This window comes from Camellia sinensis, chromosome 9, assembly GCF_055761805.1.
Source record: "Camellia sinensis isolate YWXY chromosome 9, ASM5576180v1, whole genome shotgun sequence".
NCBI classification, from domain to species: domain Eukaryota; kingdom Viridiplantae; phylum Streptophyta; class Magnoliopsida; order Ericales; family Theaceae; genus Camellia; species Camellia sinensis.
In genome coordinates, this window is record NC_138969.1 from 162933316 (window position 1) to 162943275 (window position 9960).

The following is a 9960-nucleotide window of genomic DNA, read 5'->3' on the forward strand; positions in this document are numbered from 1 at the left end:
CCTGTGGGCCACGACCAATCATGCCTGGATTTGGGGGTGTGACAATAATTTACCCATAAAAATGAATAATTAAAATCAAACAATACATAACTAATTGGAATTCTAACAATCATCACACGAACGAGCCTATAATGAAAAAAAATAAAGAATAAATTATATCAGTGATTTCTTTAGTTTTAGCGAAATTTTACTTTGGTTATCGTAGTTTTAATTTAAACAATTTGGTCCTTTAACTTTCAATTTTGTTGCAATTTAATCCCTCTGTAACTTATTGTTTGAGTTTATAGTTTTTTTTAAATTCTACTTTAGTCTCTCTGATTTTGCAATTGATGTTTTTCTATTTAAAATTGAATTTCACTTTGGTCTCTCTAATTTTGCAAACGATTTTTTTCCATTTCAAATTCTAACGATATAAAAGTGATAGAGGGATCACATTGCAATCAAATTGAAAAGGTCAAATTGTTCAAATTAAAACTATGAGAACTAAAGTGACACTTTTCTTAAACTATAGAGACTAATGATGTAATTTATTTAAAAATAAACAACTCAATAGAACAAAGGTAATCACTGCATAGTGAACACCCATGTCATGTCAAGGCTATATTTAGATTTTGAATTTAAATAGAGATTCATGGAAGAAAAGGAAAAAAAGAAGAAAAAATTGGCAAAGATGGAATAAACTTTTTTTATCACTTTTCCTTTCTCTTTTTACTTTTCTTTCCATAAATCTCCACAAAACAAAAAAATTTAAACACAGCTTAAAGGTTGAGTGTAATGTGATAATGATTCATCTATTGTGTGCTTACTCATACAAATAGATTGAAACATACACACGTATAATCACCACTTCAAATTCTTGATCTTTATTATTCACCGTGACCCTATAAACAGAAATTTTCAATACATTACAAAGAAGTGAAAACAAACATCAAACTGTGAAATTCTAAAGCACCAATATTCACTGTTGAAGGAATGGATTTTCTTGACAATAAAATGATGATGATCACACTTGACGGTTCATGCTCCTCTTCCATATCCAATTTGAAAAATCTCAGTAATGATGATCAAGTATGATGAACTCTCTTTCTTCATCAAGATCAAGAGGTAATTTGCCGCCTTGACCTTTTAGAACTGTTGTTTACTACCAATAAGCCACAACCAATCAAGAGCAACCCCTGAAAATATGCCGGCTAGAAGAAATAACACTAGCAAATTACCCAATGCATTTTGTTCAGGACCCTGCAAAGATCGAGATCTCAATGATAAATTGTTAGGTGAAATATTTGAATGCAATGACAAAAATGATACAATTGATGTTCTTTAGATTGAAAATAATAATAATAATAATAATAATAATAATAATAATAATAGTAATAACAAAAATGATCTCCTATGCGAATAACAAGCAAGACATGACTCAGACTTCCTTTGGCATGAGTTAGTTCTAATCATTAGCTTTTTTTAGTCTAATAAGACCATCTCCAACGGTGAACCAAACCTGGCATCAAATTTAAAATTTGGTGAAAAAGTCACTTTTTGAAGCTCCAACGGTTTCACCAAATCGATATCAAATCCAGAATTCAGCAAAAATGGTACCAAACTGAGTACAGGCGAAGCATTTCACCAAAGCACTGTTCCTAACCGTTGGGATGAGAGGAACGGGTCGACCATCCGGTTGACCAACCGGTTAACCAACCGGTCGCCCCGGAGAAAGTTCAGACAGTTCACAAAAAGGTTCAAACCATTCAAAAAAAAAAAAAAAAAAAATATTTTTGCCTAGGTGGTCGACCACCCGGTCGACCGGCCGGTTGACCACCCGGTCGACCACCAAAAGTTCAAAAAATTCAAAAAAAAAGGTTCAAACAGGTAAAAAAAAAAAAAAAAAAAAAATTTTTTTTGCCGTTACCGGTTGACCGGCCGGTCAACCAACCGGTTGACCAACGCAAATTTGATGAAATGGATTCGATGTTGAACCGTTGGAGCGCGAAGTATCAAATTAAGGAAATGACCCATTTTCGACTCAGATTTGGTGAAACATTTGCTACACCGTTGGAGATGCTCTAAGTTATCAAAGTATATTATTGTCCTTCAACATACCTATTTAAAATTTAAAAAAAAAAAAAAAAAAAAAAAACTGACTTCCCATTAGAAGCAAAGAAACCCAAGAAACTTTTCCTTTGCATCACGATGTAGTACTATGAAGGGTAAATTAGTCCTTCCATATTAAAACTAAAAAGCTAATAAGTTTATCAAACATGTTTACGCAAGGAAGTCATTACAAAAGTAAAAAAAAAAATCATACAAATAATGACTGTTTTTTTGACATTTTTTTCTTGCCCTTAATGAGCCAACTTCCAAAGGGAAACTGTGTTCGAGAGTTATTGGTTTATGTGGTGTAAGCGCCACCATCACCACCTTAACCAATGACTATCGAACACATGAGTCATGTTTGGCTTATAATTCGGATTGTAAAGCACTCATTGGTGAACACAAGGTTGATGTTATAAACTAACCTTATAACTTTTTGGAGCTTCTGTGAGGACACAAACAGTGAGATAACCATTTGTTAGTCCCAAGAAAGATGTGAGCATTATCATCCATCCTTGATCACCATACTTTGCAGTGAAGTAGAATGCAGGGATGAGCAAGAAACGAGACAATATAGCAATCATAAGGCCCTTTCGAGATTTTATCTTAAGGCATTTTACGAGAGGAATGTATCTTGATATCAGATCGAACAAGTTGTACATTGCTATCAGCACAAGTGGATACCTGAAAAGTTTACCAGGCATTGTGAACTGATTTATGATTATTTAGACTAGTGCAAATAATCCATGTTAACGGGTTATTGCTGAAGCTATGTTGATCTCTAAAGTGTGCCAATTATGTATGTATTTTTTATTTTCTATGTTGATCACAAAATACTAGAAACATTTGGCATTTGCTAAAGTTCACAGTTTACTATTTTTTAGTTGATAGAAATTATTAAACATGTTTAATTTTATTTTTAGTGAAAAAAAAAAAAAAAAAAAATCATATTTCGTGCACTTGTTTTCAAAAACTTGTTTTGAAAACAAGTGAGTGGAGGTGGCAGTGGCTTTTTACAACGGGGATGGTAGTCAGAGGTGGTTGCTAGCAACAGTGGTCAGAGGGAGTCGCTTCGCTGGAGGTGGTTGTCAACTGCTAGATGTGAGGGACTCATTGGATGTGGTTTCTAACCGCTAGTGGTGGTCGAAGTGGTTGCTAGCAGTAGTGGCTAGAGGGGACGACGGCCGGACTTTGGTGATAGGATGTTGGAGGAGAGGATGGAGAGGGAGATTACTTTTCTGTTCACTAAAATTAAGTACATTTTGGTAGCTGTGTACATATTTTGAAAATAAAAGTAGATAGAATTATTTAAAATTTTCTAAATTTTTGTAAACATAAAAAGAAATAGATAAAATTAAACTTTACTAAATTGGGTAGGATCATTTGAGAACATGAAGTCAAATGTTATAAATGAATTAGGGACGAAGTCTGACAAAAGATTATTGCATAAATAGTATTAACAAAAAACCCATTTTCCTTTGAATTCCTTTGAATTCTGAAAAGCACATATCAAAATGTAATCAAGCTAAACATACCCATGTTGAATCCTTGTACAATAGAATGTGATATCATTCAAAATCATGAAAAAATGACACCTTAATTAATTATGAATTCTGGTTGGTATGTCATGAATTAGCGCTTACCATGAGCCTAACTTGTGGTGTGATCCAGTGTTCTCGTATAAGAACCCGGGAAAAATTGATAATGTCAGGACATATATCAAATACAAGCCCAATGCATAATCTATGTTCTGAGTGAACAATTGCTTGTTGCTTAACCTCTGTTGCTTATCATCGTCTTCAGCCTGCACAGATACCAAAAGCTATTTTGAAGTTTTGATTTTTTTCTTTTTACTATAGTTCTTTCAAAACTTATTTATCAGATGTAGATTGTTTTGAATTTATTTTTCAAACCAAAATTGTTTTTTGAAAGTTGTATTTTCAGAATTTTAGGTTTCAGGTTGAGTTTGAAGTCATGTTTTTTCATTCATTGTCGTTGGCATTTTGGATGGAAAAACAACATATGCAAAATTAGTGGGATTAAAGTGGAATTCAGAAGATACTCTATGGGTTACGCTGGTCTACGAAGCACAAATATTTCAAAAAGGGAGACATTCGTATCGTTTCCGTATCGGATACCGATACTTCTTGAATACTCGCACATATGTATTACATACTTATTAAAATGGTCCCTATAATTTACACAATGTGTCAATTTGATCCTTGTTATTTCAATTTGCTCGATTTTGCCCCTTAATGTAACAAATTGTGTCATTTTAGTCCAATAAATAACGGTTGTTAAGTTTGGTGGACAGAAAGTCTACACAATGTGTCAATTTGGTCCATGTTGTTTTAATTTGTTCGATTTTGACAAGAACTAAATCGACACATTATGTAAACTATATGGACCAAATTGACACATTATTTGACTTTCCGTCTACCAAACTTAACAACCGTTATTTATTGGACTAAATTGACATATCGTATAAACTACATGGACGATTTGTATAATTTACCCATTAATTTTTCATTAATTTTAGAGTATCAGATACGGGTACGGCTAGGATACGGTAACTGATTGAGGGACCACATTAAAATGCAATTGCATGTATAGAGTTTAAATTGATGAAATTAAAATTATGGAGACCAAAGTAAAACTTCGCTTAAATCAAAGGATTCAACTGTCTAATTTTTCCCAGTTAATTGAAGTCGTGTTTCCAAAACACAACTTCACAAAATAACATGGTTTGGGAATTAAGTTTTAAACTGTTTTGGGGTCAACTGTTTGGTAAAAAAACTCTTTGAAGTTTCATATCTGGGAACTTCTTTTAAGTCTATACATATGCTTTATGAATCTAAAGGAAGCTAGCATACTCCTTGGGTTACTTCTGTTTGGATGCCAGCAGCAGCAAGATCTGCTGAAACAGTTTTTGATCCTTCCGAGGCTGCCTTCAAGCGGTAGTATTTCACAATTGGTAGTTTTGGGAAGACGAATGCATACAGAAATATGCATAGAAACTCAAAGAATGTCGAGATTGCTAGAAACAGCACTGCAAAAATACATCAATACAACAACTAATTAATGACAATGGTTAGTATAATCTGAATGTTGGTTCATAGATCTTAGTTAGATGGAAGTTCAATTTTGGAAGGACTGAAACTTCTAAGGAAAAGGAATGGACAACAATGAGACTTTGCTTATTTGTTTTGGCTTACATTTGTCTGTACAGGAATTTTTTGAACTGAGTCAAGTTTTTTACTTTGTAGGTTCATTTGGATTAGAGGATCCTAAAAATTACAAAAAGAAAAAAGAAAAAAAAGGATTTTCCAACAAAAATAAGCCAACATTTTTAGGTTTTTTTTGACAAAATTTGACTTATTTCCATTTTTAATGGACTTTTTGTATTATCTAGTCTAGATGGACCTAAAAACTAAAAAAAGATTACGCAAATTTAAAAAGATTTCACTAATGACACATAATAAGTCAGCTTAACTATTCACATTTTTCTCTTTAATTCGAATTATTTACCATTATAGAATTTTCAATCATAGTAGACTAATAAATGATAGACTATCCCATGAACTAAACAGGAACTTTAGATTAAACAGCATTTAACATTATTTTCAATTCCAAAAAGTATTAGACCCAAAAACAAAAAATTAAAAAAATTCCCAAAAAGTATGTTTATCCGTGAGAGAATCACATACTAGTTCCCTTGCGAAGGCCATTATTCAAATTTTCAAAGGCTGCTCTTGTGATTAGCCGCAAAGCAGAGGTGAGAGCCCCTGATGCAGCCAAACCAGCTAGGAAAGACTGCCAAAATTCATTACAAAGAATATATATATTCAGGAACCAATCAAATTCATTCAAATAGCAAGAAATGAAAGCAAAACTAGTCATAGAAATATTACTCTTTTAACTACAAAGGCTTACTTGGATGAACTCGGGGCACATAAAGGATAGGTCTCCAACCATTCCACCTTCAACATGGGCATCTGCAACTCCGAAAGCAGCAACAATGATGCATATGCCAATATAATTTCCGATTCCTCCCTTCCCTGATGTCGCTAAATCCAACTGTCAAAGTGAAACCAAAGTACATCCAGATTGGTTATTGTGGTGGATGATTTAACAATTAAGGAAACAGGACGGTGAAACACACAAAATGGAGTCATTGCAGTACTTACAACTAAGAGAGCGAAAGTACTAATGAAGAACAGGATGTATCCAGTCAAGTTGCGCCGCCTTGTGTCAATCTTTGACTCATTATATGCAAGTATTGCCATTGTTCCAAGTGCAAACGGTTGATAGACAAGGGTTAGTACCCTTGAAGGGTGATATTTCTTCAGAAGCAAAAAAAACAAAAAAACTACATCAAATGAATGGCTATTGAAATCCAAAACAAAAGGGTTCTTTTGTAAGATGTAATTTGTAAACATTCAAATTTTGATAGGATGAAGAAATGTGGAACAACATAAGGAATTTATCAATTGAGTTCACATGGTTAAGCTATTGATGGCAGTGTGACAAAATCATGCTAACAACACTGTCATTAAGATAAAAGAAAATATCAAAATATTTAGAACTTCAATGAATTTTTTTACCATTTCACAAATACTTTTACAGATTTCTATATACTTTTTACACATATATCAAGACTAATGACCACCACTTTGCAGGCCATGAGCATTTGCGTTTCCCAAAAAAGATATATGGGAATAGATATGTACAATTGTTACAGACTCCAATCAATCAACTTTATCTGCATACAGTTGGAGGAATCCAAACTTTACTAAGAATGAACCCACAATTCTTACTAGTAGGCATTTTCTTCTAAAAAGGGAGATGAGAAATTTAATCTTAAACGAAGTCAATTTAGAAAATCCTTTAAAACCTTGCTCCTAATCAGCTCAAATAGTAAATTAACATAGGATCTCAAGAGAGGATTTGAAGAAACAAAAAGATCAGACTAAGTAACTTTGTAATTAGCAATCATAAAAGTGATGTTTAATAATGGAAAAAGGGTGGAAATTTGGATATTAACAAGGGGCTACTTACCGGGAACAGGTTATAGTAGTAATCTCCTATTGTCAACATGCTGTTCCAAGAGACAAGAGATCCAAGTCCTAGAATCCAACATACTACCATTGCACCATACTTCCCCTGAAATATCATAAATAAGAACAAAAATCAATGTTCTGAATTATAATAAATGTAACTCTTGGCAGTGTAAACCATTGAAATTAACAAAGTTCGATCCACAAACCTGAAGCCTAGTCGGAGATCCACTTGTTTCAGCAATAGTCATGACTTCTTCTTCAGAACAATAATAATAATCTTAATACTGAGAGGCAAATGACTTTATTGTAACATATGTTTTGAAATGTCATTTACTTGAAAAAAAAAGAAGAAAGACTATTGAGAAGAAGAAAGAAACATAAACCCAAATATCTGGCAGTGGTTACCTTCAAAATTGAAACTACTACACAGATGATTGCTGTACGAAATTCCCAACACATGAATGCTGTGTTTGGTTGGGGGATTTGAGGAGGGATTTGGAAAGGGAAAGGGAAAAGGTGTGGGAAACTAGGTGAAATATAGGCATGTTTTATTCACATTTCACCTACCTTTTCCATTTCTCTTTCCAAATCCCTCTCTAAATCCTCCAACCAAACACAATAGAAAAGTCCATTTATGCTGGAAAAAAAAGGGGCAATTTCAACCAAGTAGAATGTTGATTGAAAAGCAATGCAACAATCATCAACTAAAACTAATCTTTAAGAATGCCAGAAAAAGATAGATATCTCATTTATCAAAATTTGAGCATTTCAAGGAATAAAAACAAATAACTAAATATATGGTTGAAAAATATTACAAAAATGAAACTGATAGCAAGAGGGTAACAGGAAATAGACTCATACATACATTGTAATGCTTTTGCCATGAAACGATCAATAAAGAGCATAGACTTTAAAAAAAAATTAACAAAAATAAAATAAAATACAAATAAGAACAATTTCTAGCAGCTACCAGGTAGAATGGTACTAAGAATCACAAACTGATAAAAATCTTAAAGAATGCCAGAAAATGTGGATAACCCATTTATCAAACTTTGAGCATCTCAAGAAATAGCTCAATCAATGGCTGAAAATATTGCAAAAATGAAGCAGCTAGCAAGTGGGTAAATAGAAATACATTCGTACATACATATTTATACACACACACACACACATATATATATATATATATATATTAATGTTTCATGTGATGCAATGAGCAATAAAGAATAGAGACCTTATCAAGAGCAGTCAACAGAGATGGGCTTAATTTTTGCAAGGGTGGGTGTGTGTGGAACTTCTTTTTTGATACCCAGAACACCCATAAGACAGGATCTTTTAGAATCCACCTTTATAAGCTAAATTGGAGAAAGCTAGCCGATCTACCTAACTCGTCGGACTTTCACTTGAATAATAGTAGGAGATTTGAATCCTGCTCAGTAAGGAGAGGAGCATACTCTTTACCAGGATAGCCCCTTGGTATGTGCAGAATCGTTGACTCCCAAAGTTTTAGAAGAAAATGAATTAAAGATTCTTAGCCAAATAAATATAAATTGAATCTCTGTTTCAATGATTGTTAGCTTACAAAGATGAGAAGATATTGGGGAAGAACAAAAAGATCTTAAAAGGGGTTCCCACACAAGGAATCTCTATGTGAATGGAGTAATTTATTGACAATGATTGACTTTTGAGCTGGAAACCAATGTTGCCAAGACAGATTAAACTTAACAAAAATGATTCGTAGCTCGGAAGAAATGAGATCGAATGGCACGAAAATACCTCTCTATCAGTTTCCTCTTCTCTTCTCTCCTGTCTATCTCTATCTATGTTTCCTCTCCTCTCCTCTTCTCCCTCATCTCCTCTGTTTCATTCAACTGTACTCATACATACATGAATAGAATGCAAAAAGTGAAATTGGGACAAGAAAGTAATGGAAATGAGAAGAAACTCAAGATCTGAAGAGAAATTGGGACCACAAAAGAACTTCCTCTCTCTTCTCTCTCTTTCTATTTCTCTTCCTCTCTCTTCTATGCTTTCTCTTCTTCTCTCTTCTTTGCCTCTGTTTCAGAGATCCAATAGGGAAAAAAAAGTATAAAAAATAAAATAAAAAAATAATCTGTGGGTTTGGTATTTGATTTTGTTTTGATTTTAGATTTGATTTTCATTTTTATTTTCATTTTGTTAAACTGTGGGTTTGGTTTTGGATTTAGTTTTGATTTTAGATGTGATTTTAGATTTAGATTTGGATTTTGTTAAACTGCTGTTGAAGAAGAGAAGGGTTTTGTTAAACTTCTTTCTCTAATTTTTCAGTAGGGGGAACGAAGAAGAAAAAAACGCAAAAAAAAGAAAAGGTTTTGGCATCTCGAGTCATTCGAATCAAAAGCCATTCGAACTACCTAGCAGAACTCTAAACTTAATCCAAGGCAAAGGCGGTATAGTCTCACAGCACATGTCATGACACCTTATTTAAATGATTTTATATATCAATCATATAATTAAAAAAAAAAATTATATGACGTGTTGGTTTATATTTGGTAGGTGATTGATAAACAAACGATAACTTAGGTCTTATTTGAGAATTATTCATTTTAATTTTTCCGAAAATAAATGTATGAAAAAAATAGATAAAATATGATGTGATAACTTTTTTTTTTTTTTTTTTTTGAATGAGGAAATGCTCGAATGCTTACCAGGCATTAGTGCTTAAGCTATAACAGTTAGGAAGGGGGATTCCTAACCCAATATAGAGAGAGTGAGCCCTTAAGATTGCTAGAAGCTAAAAACTTATAGTAGTATTTTTTCTAAAAAACAAGGT

At 33.0% G+C, this 9960-nt stretch overlaps 1 protein-coding gene across 12 annotated transcripts; it reads right to left on the reverse strand.

Moving 5' to 3' along the window:
• Nucleotides 1-837: 837 nt before the first annotated feature.
• LOC114293697 (equilibrative nucleotide transporter 3) lies at nucleotides 838-9593 on the reverse strand. Of its 12 annotated transcripts, none has more exons than XM_028237818.2 (11): nucleotides 8383-9551; nucleotides 7554-7785; nucleotides 7355-7432; nucleotides 7147-7251; nucleotides 6276-6431; nucleotides 6022-6165; nucleotides 5796-5901; nucleotides 4962-5137; nucleotides 3732-3892; nucleotides 2514-2772; nucleotides 838-1239 (listed from the first exon to the last, which is right to left on the reverse strand). In XM_028237818.2, the coding sequence occupies exons 3-11, from the start codon at nucleotides 7394-7396 to the stop codon at nucleotides 1126-1128; spliced, it is 1263 nt and encodes a 420-aa protein (XP_028093619.2). In that variant the 5' UTR covers nucleotides 7397-7432; nucleotides 7554-7785; nucleotides 8383-9551; the 3' UTR covers nucleotides 838-1125. The 12 variants fall into 12 exon arrangements, with proteins under 12 accessions (XP_028093619.2, XP_082744021.1, XP_028093620.2 ...); XM_082887895.1 differs by having other exon boundaries at nucleotides 8925-9495; XM_028237819.2 differs by lacking the exon at nucleotides 7554-7785 and having other exon boundaries at nucleotides 7355-7404; nucleotides 8383-9593.
• Nucleotides 9594-9960: the final 367 nt, after the last annotated feature.

Bases quoted from the DNA above. Each gene is read 5' to 3' on its own strand.
- LOC114293697 (XM_028237819.2), bottom strand. From the start codon at position 7,396: ATGACTATTGCTGAAACAAGTGGATCTCCGACTAGGCTTCAG. The intron at 7,252-7,354 runs GTTTGTGGATCG...ATGATATTTCAG, and splicing joins GATCTCCGACTAGGCTTCAG to GGGAAGTATGGTGCAATGGT. The intron at 2,773-3,731 runs GTAAGCGCTAAT...TAAACTTTTCAG, and splicing joins CACCACAAGTTAGGCTCATG to GTATCCACTTGTGCTGATAG.